Below are 27,305 nucleotides of genomic sequence, written 5' to 3' on the forward strand. Positions count from 1 at the left end.
GATGTAGTCCCACAGAGTATCTTTCTACCTAGGGTTCTGCAAATCCACATCTGGATCCAGGGGCAACCCAACCCAGATTCTGGCCCCAAACCAATTTGAAGACTCTCCATTTTAAAGCCTAATTAATCATGTGGTTGGGAGGAGGAAGAACGAGACACATGTAGGCTGCCTTTGTGTGTCTCCTTCCACCACACCTTCTCCTTGCTACCAGGTTGCCCCACACCTCTTGGTTCCAGGATTGTTCCAGGCAGGGGTGCCAACTTGAATAAAATATTGGGGGGCAGGTAAGCCCAACCCCAGATAATTGATCACAAAACACAGCATACACACACCATTTGAATGGGAATGCCCATCACCTTTTGGGGGTGGGGCAAAGGGACCCCAGCCCCTAAGAGTTGGCTCCTGTGGTTCCAGGTGGACCTGATCTGACCTGGCTAGATCTTGGGTTCCCTCTACGCCATGCCACGCCACGCCACGCCACGTTGTTATGCTATGGTATGTTATGCTATGCTATGCTATGCTATGCTATGTTGTTACGCTATGTTAGGTTACGTTATGTTAGGATATGTTATGTTACGTTGTGTTATGTATTATCTGTAAGATCTGAATTTGAAAGTAGGAAGTTTAAATAAAGGTTTTTTTTGTTTTGTTTTTTAAAGATCTTGGGTTCCCTCAACCCACTCTGGCTAAATCTCAGGTTGACCCTGATTAGCCATCTTCAGTCCAGGATTCGGGCTAAGCCTGTGCACAGCCCTGCTTCTACCCTGCCCTACCAACCTTCACCAGCTGTCCAGTGAAGCCAACAAGATTGATGGAAAGGGGGGTGGGTGGGTTGAGAGAGAGAATCAGAATGCAGTATTGGCTTGAATGGATCTGATAGAAGTTTCCAGCAAAGAATGTTTAAGGGCAGCTGTAGTGAAGGAAATGGATGAAAATGAAGCGGTTTTCCATTAACCTTATCTGTTTCACTGGGACATGGGTGGCACTGTGGTCTAAACCAGTGTTTTTCAACCTTTTTTGGGCAAAGGCACACTTGTTTCATGAAAAAAATCACGAGGCACACCACCATTAGAAAATGTTAAAAAATGTTAAAAAATTTAACTCTGTGCCTATATTGACTATATATAAAGTAATTTTTCAATTTTTCCCACGGCACACCAGGCAACATCTCGCGGCACACTAGTGTGCCGCGGAACAGTGGTTGAAAAACACTGGTCTAAACCACTGAGCCTCTTGGGCTTGCTGATCAGAAGGTTGGCGGTTCGAATCCGTGCGATGGTGTGAGCTCCTGTTGCTGTCCCAGCTTCTGCCAACCTAGCAATTTGAAAACATGCCTGTGTGAGTAAATAAATAGGTACCGCTGCGACGGGAAGGTAAACAGCGTTTTTGTGCACTCGGGCATCCGTCCCATTGCAACAGAATCGGTTTAGTCATGCTGGCCACATAACCCGGAAAGCTGTCTGTGGACAAATGCTGGCTCCCTCGGTCTGAAGATGAAGATGAGCACTGCAACCCCATAGCTGCCTTTGACTGGACTTAACGTCCAGGGGTCCTTTACCTTACCTATTTGTTTCACCAGAAAGCAGAGATTTTTTTTGGGGGGGGGGGTTGTAATTGACACCACAGGTGGTGGCAGGCTGTGTGTTTGTAAATGAACAGATTTCATCACCTACAGGGAGGAGATGTTGAAAATGTTAAAAAGTTGCTCACAGCTGTATACAACTTCAGGTGAAGAAAGGATAATGGATAGAAGACTGGCAATGAACTACTAACCAAAGCCTTCAGTTCAAATCACTGGTGAAACACATACTATGTGGGAAGGTATATCCAACTTCTTTCATTGTACATCCACCTTCTTTAACGGCCCTCAGTGGATTTTGTAAATAGATACAGGTGCATTTAAAACACCAAGAACATGAAGTTGCAGGTGACCTTAGTTTGATGTTGTTTCTACAGCTCAAGTACAGCATAACACTGACAATGCACCATTTATTTTGACAGCTTTCTGTGCTTGCCTCTCTTGATTTATTCAGCATTGTACCATTGCTTCCTGTTTGTTTCTATATATATTTTTTCTTTCACTCTTAAAAAAAAAATTATGATAAAATAAAGTCCCCAAGAGGATAGAGAGGCTCAAACTAGCATTAAAGGGCATGTGTGAAATCTGTCAAAGGCTGCAGCTGCCTAACACATTTCTGCACTGGGGGGGAAACAGGACTTAGCACTGAATAAACAGGTTGCACCAGTAAGATTTGATTCTTAAAGTGTTTCCACCAATTGAAACAAAATAAAAAATAAAAAAAAATTCCTTCCAGTAGCACCTTAGAGAAACTGGAAGGAATTTATTTATTTATTTATTTTGTTTTGGCTATGGCAGACCAACGCGGCTACCTACCTATAACTCCACCAATTGAGTTATGTCAGATGCTGGCTCTTTGGGTAAGTCCCCCACCAGCTGACTCCCTCAACCCTCACACAGCAAAGCTTCACAGACAAGACCAGATCCCCTCTCCTCCTTAGCTTAAAGTGAAGCAAACAGAGCAACTGTATGAGTCACAAAACACCTACCCTGCTAACTGTCACCCACATGTGACTAGGTTACTGGGGCAACGCCCTCTGGGTGAGGAAGCGATGTAATGTGTTACCAGAAGGAGGAAACAAGTGGCAACAGCTTTCTTGCTGTAAACCTGTTGACTGCAAAGAAAGAGAGAGAGAGAGAGAGAGAGAGAGAGAGCGCACCCATCTGCACCCACAGGAAACATGGTCTGAGTTATTGTTCACGGTAAGTGAAGAACAGCTTTATCTAAAGCCCAGATGACTTTTGGTTGCAAAAGAGCTTTTTCAGTACCTGAGATCAAAGGGAAAGAGGAGCTGGTGTTTCAGCTGTGGTTTTTGTCCCTGTTGATCTATTTTTAATCTTTCCCCTGGCAAAGGGGGAAGGGAGGGATGTGTGTTTGCTGGGTCACACAGCTGCTTCAAGGCACCAATTCCATGTCAGAGTGAAGAGTTTTAATCCAAACTAAAAGCCAGTGGCCGGTTCCTTGAGCTACTTCCAGACTGAAGTATTTCAGGAGCACTCTGGGAAGAACTTATATCCTTCCTTAGGTTCTGTAGATATGGTGTGGCCTTAGTCAGACTTTGTGACCTTACAGCCCAGTACTGTTTCCCCAAGTCTACTGCCTTCAACCCATTCCAACCTGGTATTTACCTTTAACCTAAACATGTTTCTGAGGACCTACTTCATTTTTTCTGGTTTGTTGCTTATTGTTGTTGTTTCAAACATCATGGTCAAATCAGCCACTCATGCAATATTTAAAAAAAATCATTGACCAAAATATATATTTACATGAAAATATACAAAAAATAATATAAAAAGGTAAAATTAAATGAAACGCCAAAGGTTAAAAAACCTGATTAAACCATCCTATTAAACCATCCAGTTAAGTCTCTGCAATTCACCAAATTAACTTCATTAACATTTCTTCTCAACTTTTGGGCAACCACTGCAAATCTTCCAGCTCTGTCACAAATTTGTCGGAATCAGATATCAAATATATGATTTTGGCTTGATCATCACCATCAGGTATCTTACGTAACAAATTCAGAATAAATTTTGCCTTTGGTTCAGAATTCAAAGAGCAGTACAGTAAATAATGATATAGATATTCTACTGCTACAGCATCACATTTGCAAAACACTGTTCTACCAGTATTTTGCTATTTGTTGTTTAGTCGTTTAGTCGTGTCCGACTCTTCGTGACCCCATGGACCAGAGCACGCCAGGCACTCCTGTCTTCCACTGCCTCCCGCAGTTTGGTCAGACTCATGCTAGTCGCTTCAAGAACACTGTCCAACCATCTCGTCCTCTGTCGTCCCCTTCTCCTTGTGCCCTCCATCTTTCCCAACATCAGGATCTTTTCCAGGGAGTCTTCTCTTCTCATGAGGTGGCCAAAGTATTGGAGCCTCAGCTTCAGGATCTGTCCTTCCAGTGAGCACTCAGGGCTGATTTCCTTAAGAATGGATAGGTTTGACCTTCTTGCAGTCCATGGGACTCTCAAGAGTCTCCTCCAGCACCATGATTCAAAAGCATCAATTCTTTGGCGATCAGCCTTCTTTATGGTCCAGCTCTCATTTCCATACATATTTTGCTATAGTCCCTCTAAATATTATGAAGACATAGTCTTGAAATGCAAAGCCAGAAGTACTTTACTAAATGAACTGTTATATAATTCTCCATTATATGTGTTGATTTAAGAAAATGTAACTGGAGACAACAATGATTTCTGGATTGCCTGTAGAGCTTGTTGGGAATGGAAACCACCCCCACCCCGAAACTTACTCTCTCTATATATTCAAGTCTAATATAGGGTCCACTTTTTAAGAAGCTGGAGAATTATATCAAAAGCTAAAGTTTGTTGTTCACAATTTGCTACCCAGGTAGTCTCCTTATGTGATTGTAGCTGTTGCATAAAAAAATTTTTTTTAGGAATTATAAAGCTTTTGATATTAAAAAGATTAAAATGGTACATAAGTAAAACCGTACAGGCATAATGCCAGGCTCTGCTCTAATAACAACTGCTATGGTAGAGTGGGCATATCCAGTATTATTCTGAGATATTTGTTTTGAATGGTTTCCAGTTGACTTGGTTGTTGTTTAGTCGTTTGACTTATCTTAGCCAAATCTCATATTTTTTTCCCCGGTAAGAAAACTGTCCTAGCACTTTACCAAAGCATACTCTCAGGTCGGGAGCAATCATATTGCAACCTCTAGTTCTAGTAAAACTGCTTGTGGAGATCTTGATGCCTACAAAGCATTGAAGAATGGGTTTTCCTGGGGAAAGTGGCATGGCAAAAATTAATAATAATGAAGCACTGAGACCTAGACCTGGGAAGTGTGGACCTGTGCCTAAAAAGCACAGGGCAAAAGGTATGCATGGATGAGCCCTCACTCATGTTTTAGAGCATGATGTTTCACTAAGTGTACACAAATGCCAGTCCATGTTTGAATTCCAAAGTTTTATCCTCAGCCTTTCACAATTTATCCTGCCAAATGCCGCTGTAAGATCTAAATATTTTCTTAGGCCCATTACCACACTTATTAATAAAATGGTTTAAAATCTAATATAATGATGATGATGATGATGATTAATAATAATAATAATACCCCGCCCATCTGGCTGGATTTCCCCAGCCACTCTGGGCGGCTTCCAACAAAAATCAAATACATTAAAATATCACACATTCTGTATGGGCCTATGGCCGTAAATAAAATTCTATCTATCTATCACACATTAAAAGCTTCCCTAAACAGGGCTGCCTTCAGATGTCCTCTAAATGTCTGGTAGTTGTCTATCTCTTTGACATCTGAAGGGAGGGAGTTCCACAGGGCGGGCGCCACTACCGAGTAGGCCCTCTGCCTGGTTCCCTGTAGCTTTGCTTCTCGCAGTGAGGGAACCGCCAGAAGGTCCTCGGAGCTGGACCTCAGTGCTGGACCTCAGTGATCGATAGAGCTTTTTTCTTGCCCTTTTTCTTTTGTCTTCACCATGCATTTGAGTGGTGGTTGTGGTGCTGCTGCTTAGAGACCCTTAGATCAGGCCATAACCTGGTGGTGAATCTTGGAAATCCAGCTCAAAAACCAGTTATCTACCCCTACTGGCAATGGTTCTCCCAGATCTCAGGCAGAGAGAGGTCTGTCCTTTTATTTGCTACCTCATCTATGCTTTAGCTGGAGATGGCAGGGATAGAAGTGGGCATCTGTTCTAAGCAAGGCATGTGTCCTGTCAATAGGGATGGGGAAATCTGTTGTTTTCCGCTTCTCTCAGTTCCTCATTTTTTCCAATCTTAAGTTCGTCCTTCCTTTCTTGTTTTACTCAATCATTTTCAGCACACACACACACACACACACACACATACACTAAGGACTCATTTTTGCTGGGTAAAGGCCTGTCGCCATCTTGGTTTTCTCAAAACCGAATGAATTCTGGTGTCTGGCCATTACTCCAGGCAGACTTCCAGCAGTTTTTTTTTATTATTATTTCTTTCCCGCCCGATCACAAGCTGATATCTCACCAGCACCATAATAAATAGGAATAGGAATAGGAATAATTTATTATTGGCCAAGTACATTTTCCAACATACTTGGAATTTGTTTCGGCTACATTGCAATGTAAACATACAGACACTGTTCCTCTCACAATACAAAGAAGCAAAGAAACCCCACCCATCATTTACCTCCCCTTTAGCTATACAACTACGAATTTAACAATTTAATGACACAAGGGGGGAAAACTATTCCTGTGCCTGGCCGATTTTGTATATGAAGTCATGTAGCGACGTCCAGATGGAAGTAAATCAAGCAGATGATGACCGGGCTGTAAAGGATCTGCTACAATTCTCTCTGCTCTCTTCCTAACTCGGGTAGCATAAATTGTTTCTATTGAAGGCAAGCTAGCACCAATTACCCTTTCTGCAATTCTTACAGCTCGTTGGAGCCTTTTCTTGTCTCTCTTGGAGGCTGTACCATACCAAGCTGTTATAGAATTACAGAGAACAGTTTCAATGATGTCTCTGTAGAATTGGATCAACACTTCCTGGGGCTATTTAAATATCCTTAGTTGGTGCAGGAAATACAGCCTCTGGTGGACCTTTTTAATAATACTATTGATGTTGCTTGACCAATTTAAGTTATAAGAAATTATAGAGCCCAGGAACTTAAAGGACTCTACTACTACAACCATGTTACCAAATCAAAGTCCTCCTTAGGGAGTATTGCCACCAAACATCCCAATGTTTCCACATAGTTTCGTTCTTTGAATTAATCCATAAGCATTATAAAGTTCTTGTTAATTCCCTCTTGCATTCCTTTAATATTTACAATCCATTATTAATGACATTCCATTAGTAGCTAATTTTTCTTTGGTGAAGAGTTGCCAAATCATAAAATGGCATAGTGAATATATAAAGAGAGAACAAAGGCTCTGCTCTACTAACATACCAACCCAATAATGACAGAAATATTCTCCAGAACTTGACGCTTAGTGACTGGTCCATTTAGCAGGTTATCTTGCCTCCTTCATTCAGAACATGCTTGTTTCTTAAGTCCAAATTCTGATACATCTTAAAAAACAGAAGAACTTCTTCTCATGTGGCTGCGTTGCAGTTTCTGATATGTGCAGTGCTATACACTCGGTGGTCCTGCCCCCCACATTCCGTCGGAGCAAGAGGCAGGTATCAGACAAACTGTGAGTGAAAGCTCACCCCCCCAACCCCCAGCTTGCAAGGATAATTACTCTCACATTATCCTTAATTGGCTGCACGGCCGGTGTCCGCCGTCTTGGGACCCGCTGTTCGCCATGGCAGTTAGCGCCGGAAGTCTGGCTTTGTAAACTATCTAGATGGGTGGCTGACCAGGAACACGTTGCTACTAAAAACAAGGGAGATGGAGAGACTGGGTCATACAACTTGGGGGGGGGGCAGTAGGAAGTTCCGTGCAGAGTGCATCAGTTTACAGAGACTGTTTCCTCAAGTTGAACTGGTATGCAAGAAATTTATAGTGATTTTTTTCTCCTCCTGCACATATTTTGTTATTGCATTTTGTTCTCTACAAACAAACGTGCTGAAGATATTGAAAACAATTAGAGTTCTAAAGCAAATAGCACAACTGTCAATCCTCCATCATCTTCCCAAGAAGCAACAGTAGCAGCTCCACTCCCAGTTTTAGTTACCGGTAACTCCATCTTAAACAAAACAAACCCTCCAGCTGCCAGACACCCTCTGCTTAAATCAAAAATTCTGCTGAGCACTTTCTCCAAACTCTGATGGGTGTGACATTCATTCCAAAGACTAGAGAGAGCATTCCAGCCATTAAGAGTTGTCAAGTTTATTTTATTCTCATGAGTTAAGCTATGTCACATCTTAATCATTATGAATGGGTCCATTCACAGTAATCAATACAGTCACTCGATCATGTCATACAAATAGTTCACAAGGAGCTCTTTGCAAAGCAGAAGGTAAACTAGAGGGCATATGTGATTATTCCAGCACTACAACAGCCCCTTCTCTACATCTTCTTTGCACCAAACTCTTCTCTTGTTGCAAACCCCACCATTTTCAAAAATTGAAAGCTGAGTTATGTGGACTGCATACAGAGATTTCCATCTGACTTTCCTTTTATTTCCATGGTCTACAGCCTGCAGCTATGTGGCAGCTAAAATTAGGGAATGCTTCTGCTGCTGTCAAAGCAAAGAGGAGCAACAGCAGGAGCCAAATAAGAAAGGTAAGGGGGAACTGGAGACTCTCTGTGGCAGAGATGGGGAACCAGGTGTTGTCCATAAGCCTTGGTCATTGGCAGGTGGTGGTGGGGCTTGGAATCTTAACATCCGGAGGGCCATAAGTTTCCAGTCCCTGCAGCTGTGGGCATCTGGTTAACAATAACCCTACTGGACCAGACCAAAGGCCCATCTGGTCCAGCAGCATGATTCCAAAACAGAAGCTGATCAGATGCTTCCGGGAAGCATGACAAAAATAACCATTCTCCAAAGGGACTCTTAGAAAAGATGTGCAGCAGATGTGGGAAAAGGTGCATAAAAGGGAAAACCACCACCCGCCCCCAGAAGAAAACAAAGGGCTAGAAAAGAGGTGGGCAATCAATTTCAGGCTGAGGGCCACATTCCCTTCTGGACAATTGTTGCTCCAGGAGAGCAAGAGGTGATAACAGAGTTCAGTGAGTATCCCAGCCAGTGAAAAATTCCCAGGGACAGTGCAAAGCAGGGCCAGTGAGGGGTGTGACTTGGGGAGGGGCTGCTGCCTGAGAAGAGTTCCAAGGGCCAGCGAGAGAGGCCTGGAGGTCTGCATTTGGCCCACCAGGCTGGAGGATCACCCTGTGAGAAGGAAGTTTGCAATGTTTTTGTATTTTTTCAGTTTAGAAAAAAGGTGGAAAGAGGAGGAAAGTGTTAGAAGTGTATAAGATTATGTGGAGAAAGTGGATAGGGAGAATGTTCCCCCCTCCATTGTTCATAATACTTGAACAAAGATTGGGGGGGAGGGGGCTTCCAAGGCAGCTGAACCATAGGATTCAGCCAAATCCCAGATTCAGCCCAAACTGGCTACTGTTTGCTTCTAATTTTCCCTCCCTTTGTACAAGTAACTACATGACACGCCTCATGTGGAAGAACAGAGCCACCAACAACTTGTAGTCTTCCCGTCCAAAGTCAGCCTGTTGGAAGATGAGGCTAAAAGCCTACAAGGAGAATCTTCCCTGGGACAAGATCCTGCACTGCTTCCCCTCAAGCAACTATGATGTCAGCAAGTCCACAAGGGTAACATCCTCTTGCATCATCGCAGACCATAATGAAGACAGATTCACAAACTCCTCTTTAAGCGGAGATGAATGTGTCCGAAAACCCTCTGCACGTGATGCCCGGAGATAGTTATGAAATTATAAAATGATTTAATTGGAAGTGAAATGAAAAGGAAATTGCACTAATTAAAAGCTATGTCATATTGTTACTAGTCTTTGATAGTTTTTTATTATTATTATTTCCCCCATTGGAAATTACGAGTTGCATTGCAAAAGCACAAATACAGTACGGGGAAATAGCCTGCATTACTTCACATGACAAGTACAGTGGTGCCCCACTAGACGAATGCCTCGCTAGACGAAAAACTCGCTAGACGAATGGCATTCGTCTAGCGGAAGCTGCCCCGCAAGACGAAAAAGGCTATGGGGCTGCTTCGCAAGATGCAAAATTTTTGTCTTTTTTTCCGTTTAGCAGAGCGCGGCTGTCGTTGCCGCTTCGCTAGACGAAAAAACCGCTAGACGAAAAAATTCATAGAACGAATTATTTTCGTCTAGCGGGGCACCACTGTATACAGCTTGACTATGGAGGCGCAGGTTAATTCTGTGTCCAGGGCGGCTGTCTACCAGCTCCATCTGGTATGCAGGCTGAGACCCTACCTGCCCACAGACTGTCTCGCCAGAGTGGTGCATGCTGTAGTTATCTCCCGCTTGGATTACTGCAGTGCGCTCTATGTGGGGCTACCTTTGAAGGTGACCCGGAAACTGCAATTAATCCAGAATGCAGCAGCTAGACTGGTGACTGGGAGTGGCCGCTGGAACCACATAACACCGGTCCTGAGAGATCTACATTGGCTCCCAGTACGTTTCCGAGCACAATTCAAAGTGTTGATGCTGACCTTTAAAGCCCTAAATGGCCTTGGACCAATATACCTGAAGGAGCGTCTCCACCCGCATCGTTCAGCCCAGACATTGAGATCCAGTGCCGAGGGCCTTCTGGCAGTTCCCTCATTGCAAGAAGTGAGGTTACAGGGAGCCAGGCAGAGGGCCTTCTTGGTAGTGGCACCCACCCTGTGGAACATCAGAGGTCAAGGAAATAAGCAGCTATCCTATTTTTAAGAGACACCTGAAGGCAGCCCTGTTTAGGGAAGTTTTTAATATTTAATGCTATATTGTTTTTAACACTCGATTGGGAGCCACCCATTGTGGCTGGGGAAACTCAGCCAGATAGGCGGGGTACAAATAAATTATTATTATTATTATTATTATTATTATTATTATTATTATTATTACAGCAACTGTCACAGGGTGGTCTGGAAAACCTATAAAGTCTACTTCAGCCAACACTTTCAACTCTGCATGTGGGAACTATTTATGATATAGCTCGTGGATTTCTGGAAGCTCATGCTTTCTGGAATGACAGTCATGGGATCATGGCCCCCCTGATATTTCTGCTTGAAGAATCTCAAAAGAGTCAGGGTCTTTGCAAGTGAAAAAACCAAAAAGGCAACGGAATGGCCCATGGGAAATATCTTGCCCTATATTGTCAAAAAGGGCCCAGGAAAGTGAAATAATGCTGAAACCAGGGAGGCTACTCTTATGCATAGCTGTCAACTTTCCCCTTTTTTTAAGGGAAATTCCCTTATTCCGAATAGGATTCCTCACAAGAAAAGGGAAAAGTTGACAGCTGTGCTCTTATAGACAAAGTAGGGCATAGCTCTGTCAAGGTTTTGAACCCAGAAAACCTTCCCAGGCTATGGTGCAGACTTCTTTCTGTTGCACACAATAACATCACTGCATTTCCAATGACTGAGAGAACAAACTTAGCTGGTCTCTTAAGGTGCTACTGGAAGGAATTTATTATTATTTATTATTATTTTTTTACTATGGCAGACCAACACAGCTATCTATCTGTAACTGAGAGGTTTTTGTCTACCTTCTCTGCTTAGCCAGTCATAAAAATCACCAGCAGTAGATTTCACCCCTGTCTCCAAGGAGAGGAAAACGTGAGGTGTGTGTTGCGGGTAGCAACTGTCTCACACAGAAAGAGCTAAAAATATTACTGTCCCTTTATCCTGCTTTTGTCTCTCTTGGAAACCATGCCACTATGTGTGTGTGTTCGGGGTGTGTGTGTCTCTCATCGCCCACCCTAAGCCATCCTGCAGCTGTTTGCTCTTTTGGATTTGCATACATTCATTTCATTCATTCCCTACCTGGCTTTCTGCAGCAACTGGAAAGACAAGATCCTTCTTCGCAATGGAATGTCCTGTGGGAAATATCTTCCACTACTGTTACCTAACAGGAGCCATGGAAAGCAAAATATTGCAAAATCGCACGAGCGATTTGTGATCATCTCTCATTGACATGGCTTGTTGGATGTCTGCACAGGAGGTTGGAGAAATTTTGCCAGTTCTGTGCTAGGCACGCCATTGATCTCATTTCATTTCACAGTAGCTCCTTAAAGGAGATGACAAAAAAGGATCCAGAAAATTACTGCTTGGACACTTGTGGCAAACAGAGAACAATGGTGTTGGATTCTTATATATTTGTAAAAAAAAAAAACCCAAAAAAAACCCCATCTCTTTGCCTGTCAGGTACTCAAGGAGGTTTACTGATAAAAAATAAACACAGCTAAAATCACAGAAAAAACTAATCATCAAAATTACATTTTATAAAATAAAATATAATTCAAACCGCATACATATGCCTACAATAAAAAATAGCTAGAATTAAAAACAGCACAGCACCAGCCCTTTCATTAAAAGCAGTCAGCTCCCCAAAGCCTATTGGAACAAGACTGTACCTGCTGTACCTGTCAGCAGAAACACTACAAGGAGGGAGCCAGCCTGGCTTCTCTGGAGAGGGAGTTTCAGAGTCTGGCAGCAGCTACATAGGTTTTCTCCTGCATCTCCACCAAGTATGCCTGTCAGGATGGTGGGAGCAAGAGACAGATCTTCCTTGAAGCTCTCAAAACCTGGGCAAGTTCTTATGAGGGAATGTGGTATTTCAGATAGCTTGGACCTAAGCCATATAGGTCATATATAACCAGCCCGGGACAGCAATCTGGCAGCTCTTTGAGCCAGCTGAAGTTTCTGAGCACTTTTCAAAGGCAATCCTATGTAGAGCATGTTACAGCAATGCAAATAGTGGGTAACTAAGGTGCGTGTCACTGTGGCCAATTCAGACAACCATGTGAAATGTTTCCCCCAGTTTGCAGGTTCTAGGTCTCCATTCTGGTTAATACTGTGCATAATGCAAAGGGCCACTTCATCCACCAGTGGTCACCTCAGCTTGAACCATGAGGATCTCTTTGCCAGCACTGTAGTCTCGATGAATTGGCACAGGCATGGGGTGTGGTTGAGTGATACATGTCGTCTTGCAGCGACCTCTGTGTGCTGACCACTGACCAGAAGTCTGATGTAGCAGCCACTGAAGATTGCCAATAGCTGCTGGGCCATCACCTAAAATCAATCAAGCATCAACATTTATTGATGATGTAAGAACATAGGAAGCAGCTTTTATACCAAGTCAGACCAGTGGTCCGTCCAGCCCAGTGATGCCTACACCAATCTGTAGCTCAAATAGCACTTCATGTGTTGTCCCTGAAAGTTTGTGCTAGACGTAGAGAACATTTTCTGACCAGCAAACCAAATCCTTATCTCCCCAACCCAGAGGCCATCTACCTGTCAGTCATCTGACATCATTATGGTACCAGGTTATACTGAACTCTGAAGCCCTGACTGTTGAGGACTGAGAGTGGAGTTGTTTGAAAGCTCTTTTGCAACCAGAACTTTGTTGCTCTTTGAACAGCAAAGGGCTCTTTGCAAAAGGGTTTTCAAACAGCCCAACATTGAGCTTTGACTGCACATGGCTGTTTCCAGTAGGGGAAGAGGCATGAACAGCCCAATGGTGCAGGATTTAATTGCTATTCATCAGCTGGTGAGTGGAGATTAAACACTGCTGCTTCGGCTATGTGTGACAGTTCCCAATAGAGCAACTGACACATGCAGCCAATTCAGAATCAAACCCCTGCCACCATTGGAATGGCATCAGTGGGCATAGTTTCTGAAATAATGGCCTCACAGGCCGAGATTGACCTACCCCCAACCCTGGCTTATGTCATAATAAACCACCTCTCCCCCAAATTTCAGACTGGAGTCTTTCCCAGTGCTGGGGGTTGAACCTGAGACCTTTCATGCACAAAGCAGGTGCTCTGCCACTCAGCTGTGGCACTTTCCCTTATCCAAACCAAGATATTCTGAGCTCTTTGCTTCTATATTGCACAACTAGCCTCCAACGGCTTTTTTAATCCCATTTCATTTAACATTACAGCCGTACCTCTTGTTACGAATGCTTCAGGATGCATACAACATGGGTTACGAACGTGCTGAACCCGGAAATAATGGAACGTGTTACCTCTGGGTTCGGCAGTTCATGCATGCACAGACGTGTCAAATGACGTCACGTGCATGTGCCGAAGCGCCGAATCACGTCGCGCACATGTGCAGACGTGGCGCTTCAGGTTACGCACATCACAGGTTACGAACGGGGCTCCAGAACGGATCCCATTCGTAACCAGAGGTACCACTGTATTGTCAACTTAAACATTTCCAGCACCTCCCATCATTTATATCATTAATTCTTATTAGGTTTACATCTACCTTTCCAAACTTCCATGTGCATTACCCTTGCTAGTGTTAATATATACAGTACGCTAGTTGTTACTGTTGTTATTACCTGCCCTTCACTGTGAGGTCCAAGGGTGGGTTACAACTTTTAAACACAAAGTCTAAAACAACTTAAAATAACCAAATGTTTCTTGAAAAGTTCCTGAATTTAAAAATAAAATAAAACTGAAAATTCCTTTAAAAATTCAAATATTCCCTTGCATATCCACATCATTTAAAAGGCATAATAATATATCATTGGCCTTACATTTTACTTTAAATATTTCTTAAACTTTCATAAGTGAGCAGTAGTGCCTGGTGCCCCTTTGGGACTGGTAGGACAAAGGGTATATAATTCAAAAGTAGGTGGTGCTGGAGCCAATGACTGATAGAGGCACTAGTTCTAGTTTTGCCTCCATCCTCCTCCCTGCTGAGGTCTAGAAGGTCAACCTTGAGACTAAGGAGGAGAAAAAAACTAACAGGCAGTGCCACCTTCTGGACAGTTCGTAAGTAAAGACAAACTACGCAAAGTATCACACAGTGGTGATAATAATATAACAATAAACCAAACCAAATCACCACAAACTGGCTAATAGATATAAAAGGGGGATTTACTAGAAAATACTAAATAAAGATTTATTTATTTCACCAGGGTGCAATGACATATTACAAGGCATGTGCAAAACAGTATTAGTACCGTCAAGACCATGGAATAAATTATATGCACAGGGAACGTATCAATGTCTGAATAACTGAACCATTCAACACGTGGAACAATACTCTGGTCATAGCTGTCAACTTTCCCTTTTTTGCAGGAAATTCCCTTATTCCAGCGCCGTTTCCCATTGCAAAAAAAAGGGAAAGTTGACAGCTATGGCCGTTTCCCAATGCAAAAAAAAAAAGGAAGGTTGACAGCTCTGATTCTGGTGCCAACAAGGTGCAAAACAGTTTGTAAAAGATGAACCAAGCGGGGTGTTCTTCAGTGGGTCTGAGGCAAACACCACCCTGGCAGTGGTGGAGCTTCATGCTCCGGCACCGCGGGCGGGAAGCAGGCGGGGGTGGGACTGGCGCGTGTTCTGGGGGCGGGGCACGCAGTGCGGGTGGGGGGGCAGCCGATATGGAACCCTACCGGGATCGCGCTACCCGGGGCGCCCCACTCCCTACGTCCTGCCCTTCCTACGCCAGTGCACCCTGGTGAAATGAACGTGGATGGGAAAAGGACGGAATAAGATGGACTGCTCTTCAGTAGGTCCTTATGTAGCCACCCTCATAACGGAATAAACACAAGTGGGCAAATAACCAAAGACCTGTCCTCCGGATTTGCAACAGGTTTCGCCACAAAGCTTCATCAGCTCAAGGCTAATCAGACAGAACAGTTAACACAAAATAAGAAACTATTCACAGGCACTTTTATATCTATTAGCCAGTTTGTGGTGATTTGGTTTGGTTTACAGTTCATAAGAAAGAAATCAGGCAGGTATGGGCTGGCTCTGAGTACAGAGGCTGGTGAAGATTCACCTCAGTTCTCCCCCAACACCAAACCTTTTTAAAGACTCCTTCAAGAAGAGTTTGGATTTGATATCCCACTTTATCACTACCCGAAGGAGTCTCAAAGCGGCTCACATTCTCCTTTCCCTTCCTCCCCCACAACAAACACTCTGTGAGGTGAGTGGGGCTGAGAGACTTCAGAAAAGTGTGACTAGCCCAAGGTCACCCAGCAGCTGCATGTGGAGGAGCGGAGACACGAACCCGGTTCCCCAGATTACGAGTCTACCGCTCTTAACCAACTACACCACACTGGCTCAATGAATTCTTACCTCAGGGGCTCCATCTGGGACAAGCTGGAGGAACTCTCGGTACGCCAAGCCACTTTGGTCGCGCTTTTTTTTCTCAGGCAGCAGTTCAGAATCTTCTGAAGAAATTCCCAGGCCTTCTTCCTGACTTGGAAGGATGGGAGTCTCTATTACAATGCAGAGTTCTTTCAGGTTGTGCTTCAGAGCAGACTGAAAAGGAGCCGGGAGGAGCAGATTTGCAGGACAGCGATATTATTCTGCATCACCCAGGAAAATCAGCTTCTGCAGCAATCAACTAACAGCAACAATGATCAACTGAATCCCTTTGGGTCCCTTCCAACTCTGCAGTTCTACGGTTTTATATTCCATTCCCACAATGGAATTTCCCCTTCCTCTCCTGTCTCCTCTCTCCATGTGAGTCCTGACACATAAAATTGCTCTGAAGGTCCAGGGTGGCACTGAGGGCACGCAGAGAGAAGAGAGGGAACAGAAGTTCTGTTGTGTGAGCAGAAACCATTTGGCTTTTGCCAGGAATTTGTTGGATACAATTCAATAGCAACATAGGCCACATTCGTACCACTATGCCATCACTTACAATAGTTGAGGCTTCCCAAAAAGGATTATTGGAGCTCTAATTTGTTAAGGGGGCTTCACAAAGCTACAATACTCAGGAGTTACCTGTGAGGAGGGATTGATTGTTAAACCATTCTGAGAACTGTAGCTCTGGAAGGGATAAATTAAACAACTCTCAGTACCCTTAGCAAACTACAGCTCCCAGAAGTCTTTAGGGGAAGCTATGACTGCTTAAGGTGGTATCATAGTGCTTTAAGTGGATGGCGTGAATATGGCCATAATCACACAAATGAATATGAGTGTTGTTAAGGACGACAGCATGGGTTCTGAGGGTTGTCTCTAACTAAGTTCCACTCAGAGTAGACACATTAAAATTAAGAGAACTAAGTCATGTCTAAGGATGTGGGTAGTGCTGTGGGTTAAACCACAGAGCCTAGGGCTAGCCAATCAAAAGGTCGGCGGTTCAAATCCCCGTAACGGGGTGAGCTCCCGTTGTTCAGTCCCTGCTCCTGCCAACCTAGCAGTTCGAAAGCACGTCAAGTGCAAGTAGATAAATAGGTACTGCTCCGGTGGGAAGGTAAACGGCATTTCCGTGTGCTGCTCTGGTTCGCCAGAAGCGGCTTTGTCATGCTGGCCACATAACCCGGAAGCTGTACGCCGGCTCCCTCGGCCAATAAAGTGAGATGAATGCCGCAACCCCAGGGTTGTCCACGACTGGACCTAATGGTCAGGGGTACCTTTACCTTAAGTCATGTCTAACAATTTCAGTGGGTCCATAGGCAGCAGCTCTATCCACCCCAAAGTATGTGGGAACATGACAGCCCCCCCCATCTTGAGGGGGCATCCCTCCCTGCAGCTGTGGAAGGCATCAGGCCTCCTCCTGATGTGTGTGATGTCACACACATGCAACAAATCCCCCCCCCCAATATTGAACAGAACTCTGCATCTATGAATGGGTCTACCCTGTGCAGGACTAACATTGGATACAACCTTGAATCTTTGTTGAAGCGCCTCTAGTGGTTCCAAGTGAGTAATGAATTTGGGGGAAATGAACGGGAGGAGGATGGTGACCTAGGTGACTGAGTAGGATGTTAACTTGGGGAAAATAAACTGCTGTAAGATGACTTTATAAAGAATTGGCTTGGAGATCATCAATGGGGGCAGCTGAAATGATCTTGAGCACAATCTGTCAGGAAATTATTTGGACATAAATGAATTGAAGAGGGAGCAATATGGGGTGATACAGAGCAGGATGCAAATTAACGGAAGAATATTCCTATGGCGATTTGGCGCCAGGACTACTTTGGCAACACAGGGAACCAGAACTTTGAAAATGGAGATGGATATTGTGTGTGTGTGTGTGTGTGTGTGTGTGTGGTTCCTGGTGTCTACCGGGCAGAGGTGCCGTGTTGCCCCCAAGATTGGGTGGGTTGGCGCACGTTGCACACGTCCCCTATGCTGTGCAGGCCAGACCGGTGCAGCCTAGAGGAAGCCTGCATCAGCCTGTGTGGTGTCAAGAGATGCCACACAGGAGCAGCCTTCCACTAGTCTGTGCCGGTCCTTGCTTGCATCGGAAGATGCTGCGCAGGCTAGTGTAACCTCTCGCCAGGCCGCACCTGTCCCCACAGCATCTCCTGACACTGTGAAGGCTTGTCCAGCCTTCTGCTAGGTCACGCTGGTCTCCACAGTCTCAGGAGATGCTGAGCAGGCTGGTACAATCTCACACCAGGCCACCCTGGTCCCTGCAGTGTCTCCTGGCACTGTGCAGGCTGGAGCAGCCTTCCACTGATGCTGTGCTTTCCTTGGCTAGACCTCCTCCACCCGCTCAATATTCGGGGGCTGCGTCCCGTTAAGGAATATTGAGGGGGCTGATGACATCTCTGTCCCCTGGAGTTGGTGTGCCTGCTACCGTGAGAAAGCAAGGAGCCTAGCAGCAGATAGTGTCAGTCAACTGTACCCTCCTGCTCTCAGTCATGAAGAGGCGAAGGAGATGCAGTGTCTCCTTCCCCCATCCCCTCCTGCCTTTATGTTTAATTGGGTTTCAGCCTTGTCCCCTGAATTGATTCAGGTCCAGATCCAGGTTAAGTGATCTCCACATCTGCCTGGACTGGGTCCCCAGATCCTGGGGGCTGGAGACAGAGGGGTTGTACACAGTCTTACTAAACAAGATTCTTCAGTGTGATCCAGCAGTGATGTTAAGTTCAAAAACTCCGCAATAATACTGAATTTTTGAAAAAAAAAGCTAACTACCCTGTTTCTCCTAAAATAAGACATAGCCATAAAATAAGCCATAGCAGGATTTCTATGCATTTGCGAAATATAAGCCGTTCCCCAAAAATAAGCCATACCCCGAAAATAAGCCATAGTGACGTGGTACCTCCCATTAAAACAGCCTGGAGAGCCGTGGCTATGCAGTGTACTGATGCGACGCGGTTAAAATAAGACATCCCCTGAAAATAAGCCATACTGTGTTTTGTTGAGCGAAAAAAAATATAAGACGGTGTCTTATTTTAGGAGAAACACGGTAGCTAACTAACTTTAGAATGACATCTTTAATGAAAACGATAGACACCTGCCCCAAATGGAATAGTTACATGACTAAACAGACTCCGTTGACTGAATTCTGTATATTTAATTTGTTATAACCCACAACCTAGTTTTAACAGCAATGAGTCAGTGCCTTATTTTGGTGGTGGTGGTTGTTTAAAGCACGATAACATCCATCAGTTGCATTCTGGTAATTCTGAAGAATATTTTTGTGCATGATATAACTGCACGCAATTCTCTGTATGGCTGACTTGAGAAAGTGGATGGTGGCTGTTTGCCTATTCACACCTATTTGGAAGCTGGAGCTCAAATTATTTTATTTGTTTTGTTTGTTCTCAGCAATGCTACTAACAGTATCAGCAACATGGCTTGCTTGGGAACCTTCTGCCTTAAAGCAAAACAAAAAACCCTCCAATCATCACTCACCTTTTCATTCCTTTTCATTTCTGCCAGAGAGTCTGCTAGGAATTGAAGGCATGGCCCCACGTCAAAATGAACAAACCAGAGCTGATGAGTAGTGGGGGAAGTCAAGGGAAACAGCCCTATATCTGGTCATCCCACCAGCCATGCACAAATTATGGTAAATGATGAAATTCTTTGCAACTCTCTGTATTGCTTACTGGAGAAAAGGGTTGATGTTGCTTACTTATTTACACCCATTTGTAAGAAGGAGATCAGATTGTTTTGATTGTTTTACTCATATGTAGGCGTGCCTGGCGTGCTCTGGTCCATGGGGCCATGAAGAGTCGGACACGACAAACAACTGAACAACAACAAGTAATATGTAGTAATACCACCACCTATGGACAAATTTTGGTACTGGATATATCATGGCAAGTAAAGAATGTATGATGTTAAGCTATAGCTGGAGAGAAGCCTCAGACCCCAGGCTGATTGTGACTCTCCAGGCCTCTCTATCTTTCCTTTTGAACTTTCTCCAGGCCACACCTCATTGGCCCTGCTTTGCACCACAAGGGCTGTATCCGGTGTTCTGTGTCTACTAGCACAAGGGCTCCTGTGCCAGCAGTTGGGTGAGATTTAATGCTGGACAACAGAAGGATACAACATGACAGTTACAATAGTGGAAACACAACGTGCAACAAATTGTGCCATCTGTTGAGCAGCATAGGTACTTCCACATTCTCTTGCTCTTGCTGTTTTGTACCACTGTTCAGCTGGTACAAAACATTTTGCCAGTGGAACAAATGTACTGCTACGTGTCTTTAACTTAGCACTACGTTGGATACAACCCCAAGTGTTCACCTGGCTGGAATGCATATTTGAACTCCGATAATGCCTTTTGACTTGCCTGGACTGAGGATAAAGAGGAACGGGTGAGCAGGTGCAGAAACTAGCCTACTTTGCAAAGGCAAACATTTACATTTGTTGTTCCACCTATGGCTGCCCCCAGCATGTGGTCCCCAGAAGGCTGCCCAGAAGAGAATGAGGTCCTTCGTCTGCAAAAGGTCCCCCACCCTTATTTTATTATATCATTATATTCAGAGGTAAATATAGGGTGAGTTCTTAAGTGACAAAACTGAAATTTCAGTTCTCCCTGACATACAGAGATTTGGCATCGTTTCAATCTGAAAAAAGGATACCTGTGGAACACTACATTGCTTCTCCGGGATATTTGTGAACCCCACCAGGAATTTGTTTTTCATGAAAGCTTCATTGGCAGCGGCTAGTCTCATGTCTGTACTCACATTCAGCTGTTAAATGAGGAGGAAAAGGAAGGGCATTAAAGGTCTCAACCACTGGGTGCCCAGTGGAGGCAAGAGGGAAGCCATACCACAGTCTCATGGGCATAGGCAGTTTAACAAGCTGGTTTAACAGTCATTCCCCACAATTTTCAAAGGGGAACATAGAAAACTGCCTTCTGCTGCATCAAGCCATTGGTCCATCTAGTACAGAATTGTATACACTGACTGGCATCAGCTCTTCAGGATTTCAGGCAGAGGACATTCCCATCCCTACCTGGAGATACTGGGGTGAAACCTGGGACCTTCTGAATGCAACCAGTTGCTCTGCCACTGAATTACGGCTCCTTGTAGGAAGCTATCTTATCCTGAGTCAATGGTCCATCTAGATTTGTATAATCTACACTGCGTGGCACTGGCTCTCCTAGGTTTCCTTCCAGCCCTGCCCAAGGATTGGACCTGGGGCCTTCTGCATACAAAGCAGATGTTGAGTTAGAGGTCTCCCACTTAAAAGATAGGAACAGGTGCGCCAATGGTTCAGACACAGCTATAAGGCAGCCTTATAACTGCATCTGGCCATCAGTCCATCTGGTTCAGTATTGTTCATGTTGACTGGCAGTGGCTCTCCCAAGATTTCAGGCAGGGGGTATTCCTAGATGCACCTGGTGACGCTGGGGAGCTTCTTCATGAAAGGCTGGTTCTCTGCTGCTGAGCTACAACTCTTCAGGGTGGAAAGATTTGAGCTGAGTTGAGCTGACAGTGGTAACAATTCCAGCTAGGACTGTGATGAGGTGGGTGCAACAAGTGGGCTTGCAGGCACCCTCTAAAGCAATTGCTTTGCAAGATGGGGGCCAACCTCTTCTTGCTTTTCAGGCATTGCTTATGGCATTTATTTCAGTGAATGAAAGTTGAACTGAATAGGCTCCATTGGGTTCTGCTTTTAATTTGCGATTATCTGAATACGAATCCCTAATGGCTGCTGGTCATCATGGAAGTCATAACTGCAGACATGTCTCAACTTGTCTTACCTTCCTTTGATATTGATGCATTATGAGCCTGATGATCAAGGCAGCCACCAGGGCAATTGCAGTGGCCAAAATACTGATTTCCCATGGTTGCGCTACGCAATATATCTGCAGGGTGGAAAAAAGATTGATCCAGAGGGTCACGTAGAAAACCTGAAAGGAGGAACAGAAGATTTATCTAATAAAATAGAGGTGAGCAACCTTTTACAAACCAAGGGCCTCCTTCCCTTTTGGTCAGACTTCTGGGAGCCAAGTGCCAGAAGCGGGGGGCGGGGGGGCAGAGGCTAAAGAGGGCAGAACAACTGGTGCAAATTTTATCTTCATACAGTTGTCTGATTGCTACACCCTCACACACACCCCTCTGTATTCTCCAGTCATGCAAACAAAAAGCATAATTGGAGTTACTGGGCACATTCCAGCCAGGCAAAAACTCACAAAGGAAGGGCCAAAGCAGTGCCTGTGGGAGGGGGCGTGTCCTGAGGAGAATTCTGAGAGCCAAGAAGAGAGATCTAGAGGGCCACATTTGACCAATGGGCCTCTGGTTCCCCACCCCTGTAATATATATAGTCATTTTAGACCCTAGCAAACCTCCATGCCCCAACTCTCACTGAAGTAATATGGTGCTTACCACAGCAATTGAGATCCCAAATGCTCTGGAGTTGTAGAAAAGGTGCTTCCTCACCGCTGGCTCTAGCACCGCACACTGAATCAATTTTTCCCACTGGTCAGCTGTCACCTGCGTAAGCAACAGCAGCATGGTCATTTGATGTATGCCCAAATGCAATGGAAACAATCCCGTGACAGCATGAAGTGAGCTTGAATTCACTGCCATGCTTTAAGGACTGCGGCCAAGAAGAGCAATTGGAACTAAGAAATGTGTGGAGGGCTGCTCACCCCCCACAACGTGGATGAAGCCCCTCTGAGCTGCTTTGATTCAGGGAGAATTGCAATGGTATCGAACTGTTCTACAGAGTCCGATCACTTCTGCCAATTTTTCCCCCCTTTCCCCTACCATTCTGGCTCCTCCTCACCAAAGGCCAGCGCACCCGTGAGAGAAAGTGCGATAACCACCTTAGATGCAGATCCACAGGGGTGACAGATTCAGCCTCCGAGGAATTCCTTGGCCACTGCTACAGTGGCAGCGGTGGCTTGGAAGCCAGATCTACTGCCTCCTCAGCAGCCTCCTACCTCACAATGCTACCTCCAAATCAGTGCTGGTCCCATATGGGCCGATAGAAAGGGCCAAGGGGACCATTTCCATTTCATGGAAAGAAGGGGGTCAGACTGGGCCCGGACTAAAGGCCTGGCGGAACAGCTCCTTTTTGCAGGCCCTGCGGAAAGATGTCAAATCCTGCAGGGCCCTGGTCTCTTGCGACAGAGTGTTCCACCAGGCCGGGGCCAGGGCTGAAAAGGCCCTGGCCCTGGCCGAGGCCAGTCTAACCTCCTTGAGGCCCGGGACCTCCAAAGTATTATTACTTGTGGACCATAAGGTCCTCCCCTGGGCATGCCAGGAAAGGCGGTCCCATAGGTACGAGGGTCCCAGGTAAGTCAAGAGTCCTACTAAGCATAAAAGAAGAGCCTTTGTGGATCAGGCCAATGGCCCACTTTATCCAGCATCCTTTTCTCACAGGGGCCAACCAGATGTCTGTGGGAAACCTGCAAGCAGGATTTGAGCACAAGGGCACTCACCCTGCCTGTGTTTTCCAGCAACTGGCATTCAGAAGCTTTGTTACCTCCAACTGCCCCATTAATTTCAATAGGAAATAAGTTCAGCTGACTTAGCTTGGAGTCAAAATAACAATCGCAATAATGAAAGAGGGGGAGGGGGAGGGGGAGGGGGAGGAGGAGGAGGAGGAAACACTTGGATAGCAGCAAAAAGTATAAAAAGTACTAATTACTCCTTGCGATCTGGTTCATCCTGATTTTTTTTCCCTTGCACAATAAAGTAAGCAAATTACATTGCATCTAGTGGCTTTTATCTCTGCATGATTCAACAAGATATATGCAACCCTCACCTGAATTCCCATGGTCTTCAATCTCTCTACCATAAGATTCATATCAAAAAACGTAGAAAAACAGGACTTGTGAGCTGTGAGAACCATAAGCCTTTGCCCATTGTGAAGTTCTGGAAGGCAACAGTAAAGAAGACTGAGTATAAGCATTGTGGAGTGGCCATCACTTCATGGCAGTGCATGTGCTTTGTGTGGAAATGGTCCTTCTATGCACAGGGTACGGTTTTTATTTGTCTGCATTACTCAGTTTGAGATCTGTGTTGTGAAATTCCATACAGTGGTACCCCGGGTTACGTACTTAATCCGTTCCGGATTACAGTACGTAACCCGAAAAGGACGTAACCCGGACAATTCGTTCTGCGAAAAAAACCCGGAAAAACAGCAAAAAACGCTCTGCGCATGGGCAAATCGCACGTGCGTCAGGTTGCGCTTCTGGGTTAGCAGAGTTCGTAACCCAAAAAGTACGTAACCCGAGGTATGAATGTAAAGTGCAAATTTGGGGGGCTGGCTGTGCTTCAGTTAATTTATCATTTTGGAAACTGCGGTTTACATATGTGTGACTTTAAGTGTGAACTGAATTGAATCGAATGCTAAGGATGGAAATTGCTGGGCATTCTGTGTGGAAAGCGGGGAGCTTGTCACTGAGCTTTCAGCCCTTCCGAAGAAAAGATTCAACTTCATGGAGTCTTTGACTGGACAGCTAATGGGATACCTTCCCAGAAGTTGTTCAACTTCCACCCCTGTCATCCTTGATCATTATCCATGCTGGCTTGGGGTGATGGAAACTGTGGTCCCAACAGAATCTGGAATGAGCCAGAGGGCATCAAGTTCCATTCCGTTCTGTATTCATCGCATGCAGCAATCAGTTCTGCTGCAATTGGTTTTCTTCCAAAAACTATGTTGTTTTTCTCTCTGTTCTGCTGTGGTGCAGTTGCATAATTTATGTAATTTAAGCAATTGATTATGTAGATTATAGAATATATTCTTAGTAGGTTATTCCAAGCCATTCATTTCAATGCAAAGGAAACATGATATATGCAGGTGCTGTACTTACATCCTGTGCCATGATAGACCCTGCACTGTGCAGTGTGGGGATTCATTCAAGGCCCCCAATATCCCACCCATCTCTATGGTTCTTTGATTCTATGGCAGCCTTTCCCAACATGGGACCCTCCAGATGTTTTGGACTACAACTCCCATCAGCCCAACCCAGCATGGTTAGGAATGATAGGAGATGCAATCCAAAACACCTAGAGGGTCTCAGGTTCAGGAAGGCTACCGGTATTTCTCAGGCAGAAGTATTGCCTCAACCATAATGCACACACTCCATTTATAGCTGGAGGTGTATTTATCTGTATGCAATTATCTGCACACTGCTGTACCATTGAGTTATCATCATCCTTGAGGGAAAAGAGACGGTAAAGGTAGTCCAACAATTTATGGAGCAGGGAAGGGGGAATAGCCTACTGATCCTCCAAAAGACATCACTGAAGTATCATACTGAACTGATGATACAATGGCTGCCATAAATTTTACCACATTATTCTTTTGTTTTAAAATTAGGGTTACCAGACGTCCCCGGTTCGCGGGGACAGTCCCCGGATTCACCAATCTGTCCCCGGTCAGAATCTGTCCCCGGATTTTAATTAACGTCCCTCGATTTATGCCTGGGGACTTTCAGCGAGGCAACATGGCGGGCACCATGGCAGCGAGCAGCACCGGAGGTCCTGGCCACGTCAAAGTTCCAGCCAGCTAGTCTGCTGGCTGTGGTGGTGGTGGTGGTGGGGTATTTAAACTGAGGCACGAGCCAGAGAGCTTCTTTCTGGCTCGCTTCCTCGATCAACGCTCGCCCTGAACTTCACGCAGTGAAGAAGAGTATGGTATCTGAAGAAGTGTGCATGCACACGAAAGCTCATACCAAGAACAAACTTAGTTGGTCTCTAAGGTGCTACTGGAAATAATTTTCTATTTTATTTTGTTATGAGAAGCATAGAAAAGAGCTGTGCCAGGCGGGGTCCTTTGCTTTCTCTCCTCTCCCTCCAACAGCCACTGCGGAGATGGTGAGTTTAAGGGGGGGGCGAGGAAGGCACTGTGGCACCCCTTGGCGAGTCCGCTGTTTGTCCATCTCTGGTAACGAGACACCACCACCATGCCAGTTAAATCTCCATAGAGACTGCACTTCACCCTCCAGCGGTCTCCCGGTTATGGGAAACCGGTGCCTTCTGTGTGTGTTTTAATGCGTGTTTTGCCAAGACCAGCGAGCGCCTTTACTCAATCTCTCTCTCCCCCACCAACACCAACCTCTTTTTTTTGGCATTTGTGTGTTTGTAGATGGGCTTTTCCGTCTGCCTTGTGTTGAGGTGAACGCCCTACAACTTTGGGGTCCCCCCCTAAAAAAAGGTCAAGAACTCTGGGCAGCCCTTTCCTAAAATAAAGCATGAAATCCCCCCCCCCAAAAAAAGTGTCCCCGGATTCCTTGGGGGGGAAATCTGGTAACCATATTTTAAATTGCATTTGTTTAAATGTGAAACCTGGTGAAGCCCAGTCCATTTAAGGCACTACAGTGCATTAAAATATACCTAAATATCAACACAAGGCAATTCATGGATGGAAACTCTTTCTCTCGAAGTTTCTATGGGTTCCTCCAGACAAGCTATTCATTGCAGAGAGGATAAATTATATCCAATTCATTCTGTTTTGTTTGTGGTTATACATCAATGAGCATTCACCCTTCATTCATCCTGATTTGCTTGTGGAGTGTTTAAGCACCTTCCAGTTATTCATTCATTCATTTCATTCTTTTCTCCTTCACTTACCTGACCACAAAATGTCTGTTTCTTTTCCTAAAGTGGATTTGCTACATTGGGAAAACAGAGCACTCCAATCAGCTGCAATTGCACATATCTAAATTTCCTTGTTTGAGTTTGAATCCCTCCTGCAAAACACTGACAGTCTGGATGTGACCCATGTTTAGTTCAGTGTTTGTTGACCATTCAACACCTCATTTTTGGCAATCAACAGTGCATTCATCTACATTACCTTCTGAATGTTCCTCCCCTTGGGTCTGACAGTAAGACACGGAGAATGGTAATTCGTCTTCCTTGGACATTTCCACTTGCCTTTTCCAACAAGCCATATTGCAGAGCAGTGTCACTCAAGAATTTCAGGATCAGATGATGGAAAATCTAGCTTTCTGCATCCACATCTTCTACTTGGAAGTTGCTCTGTCCTAGGAAACACCAAGCTAATCATGTGACATCTGATCTGAGAGGTGGTCGAGGGTCGCAAGTGGAGGCCAAGCAAGCTTAAGATGAGTCCTGAGATGGAAATCTACTTGTCTGAGCTCTCAGTAGAAGATCTGTTGCAGAGTTCTGCCCCTGTTACTTCACATCCTCCTCTCTTTCATGAAGCGTCATTGAGTCATCTGAAGCAATGTTATATACTCATCAAAAGTGGGTGGAACAAGACTTGGCAAGAGGCCCATCCATGTATGCAACACAGGTCCTGCATTTGCCAACCATGGGAAAATGCAAGTTATGTCATAATCCAATTAGAGGGCCTTCTTTTTCTGCTGCACTTTCAGAAACTCAACCTGCCAATGTTTCGTCTCCTCTGCTGTTTTCTCTTTATTGAATTTCTTTTTTCTCAATTCATGCGCCTAAACACACATACACAAACATGTACCGGGTACCAG

At 44.9% G+C, this 27,305-nt stretch overlaps 1 protein-coding gene and 1 long non-coding RNA gene across 2 annotated transcripts; one reads left to right on the forward strand and one right to left on the reverse strand.

The window, feature by feature from the left end:
- Positions 1–2,427: 2,427 nt before the first annotated feature.
- On the forward strand, positions 2,428–8,274 carry LOC117040361. The gene is made up of 2 exons (XR_004425837.1): positions 2,428–2,782; positions 8,188–8,274. It is a non-coding gene; the product is annotated as an uncharacterized LOC117040361 (long non-coding RNA).
- A 3,729-nt stretch (positions 8,275–12,003) lies between these two features.
- On the reverse strand, positions 12,004–27,022 carry TMEM268 (transmembrane protein 268). Its single transcript, XM_033138179.1, has 9 exons — positions 26,946–27,022; positions 26,651–26,840; positions 23,615–23,724; positions 22,228–22,335; positions 21,603–21,752; positions 20,476–20,586; positions 19,301–19,381; positions 15,779–15,964; positions 12,004–12,755 (listed from the first exon to the last, which is right to left on the reverse strand). The coding sequence occupies exons 2-9, from the start codon at positions 26,745–26,747 to the stop codon at positions 12,576–12,578; spliced, it is 1,023 nt and encodes a 340-aa protein (XP_032994070.1). The 5' UTR covers positions 26,748–26,840; positions 26,946–27,022; the 3' UTR covers positions 12,004–12,575.
- Between the last annotated feature and the right edge of the window lie 283 nt (positions 27,023–27,305).

The sequence above is a fragment of the Lacerta agilis genome, chromosome Z (genome assembly GCF_009819535.1).
Source record: "Lacerta agilis isolate rLacAgi1 chromosome Z, rLacAgi1.pri, whole genome shotgun sequence".
Classification (NCBI taxonomy): domain Eukaryota; kingdom Metazoa; phylum Chordata; class Lepidosauria; order Squamata; family Lacertidae; genus Lacerta; species Lacerta agilis.

Bases quoted from the DNA above. Each gene is read 5' to 3' on its own strand.
- TMEM268 (XM_033138179.1), bottom strand. From the start codon at position 26,747: ATGGCTTGTTGGAAAAGGCAAGTGGAAATGTCCAAGGAAGACGAATTA. The intron at 23,725-26,650 runs GTAATGTAGATG...GTTGCCTTCCAG, and splicing joins AGGGGAGGAACATTCAGAAG to AACTTCACAATGGGCAAAGG. The intron at 22,336-23,614 runs GTGAGGGTTGCA...TTGCTTACGCAG, and splicing joins TGAAGACCATGGGAATTCAG to GTGACAGCTGACCAGTGGGA.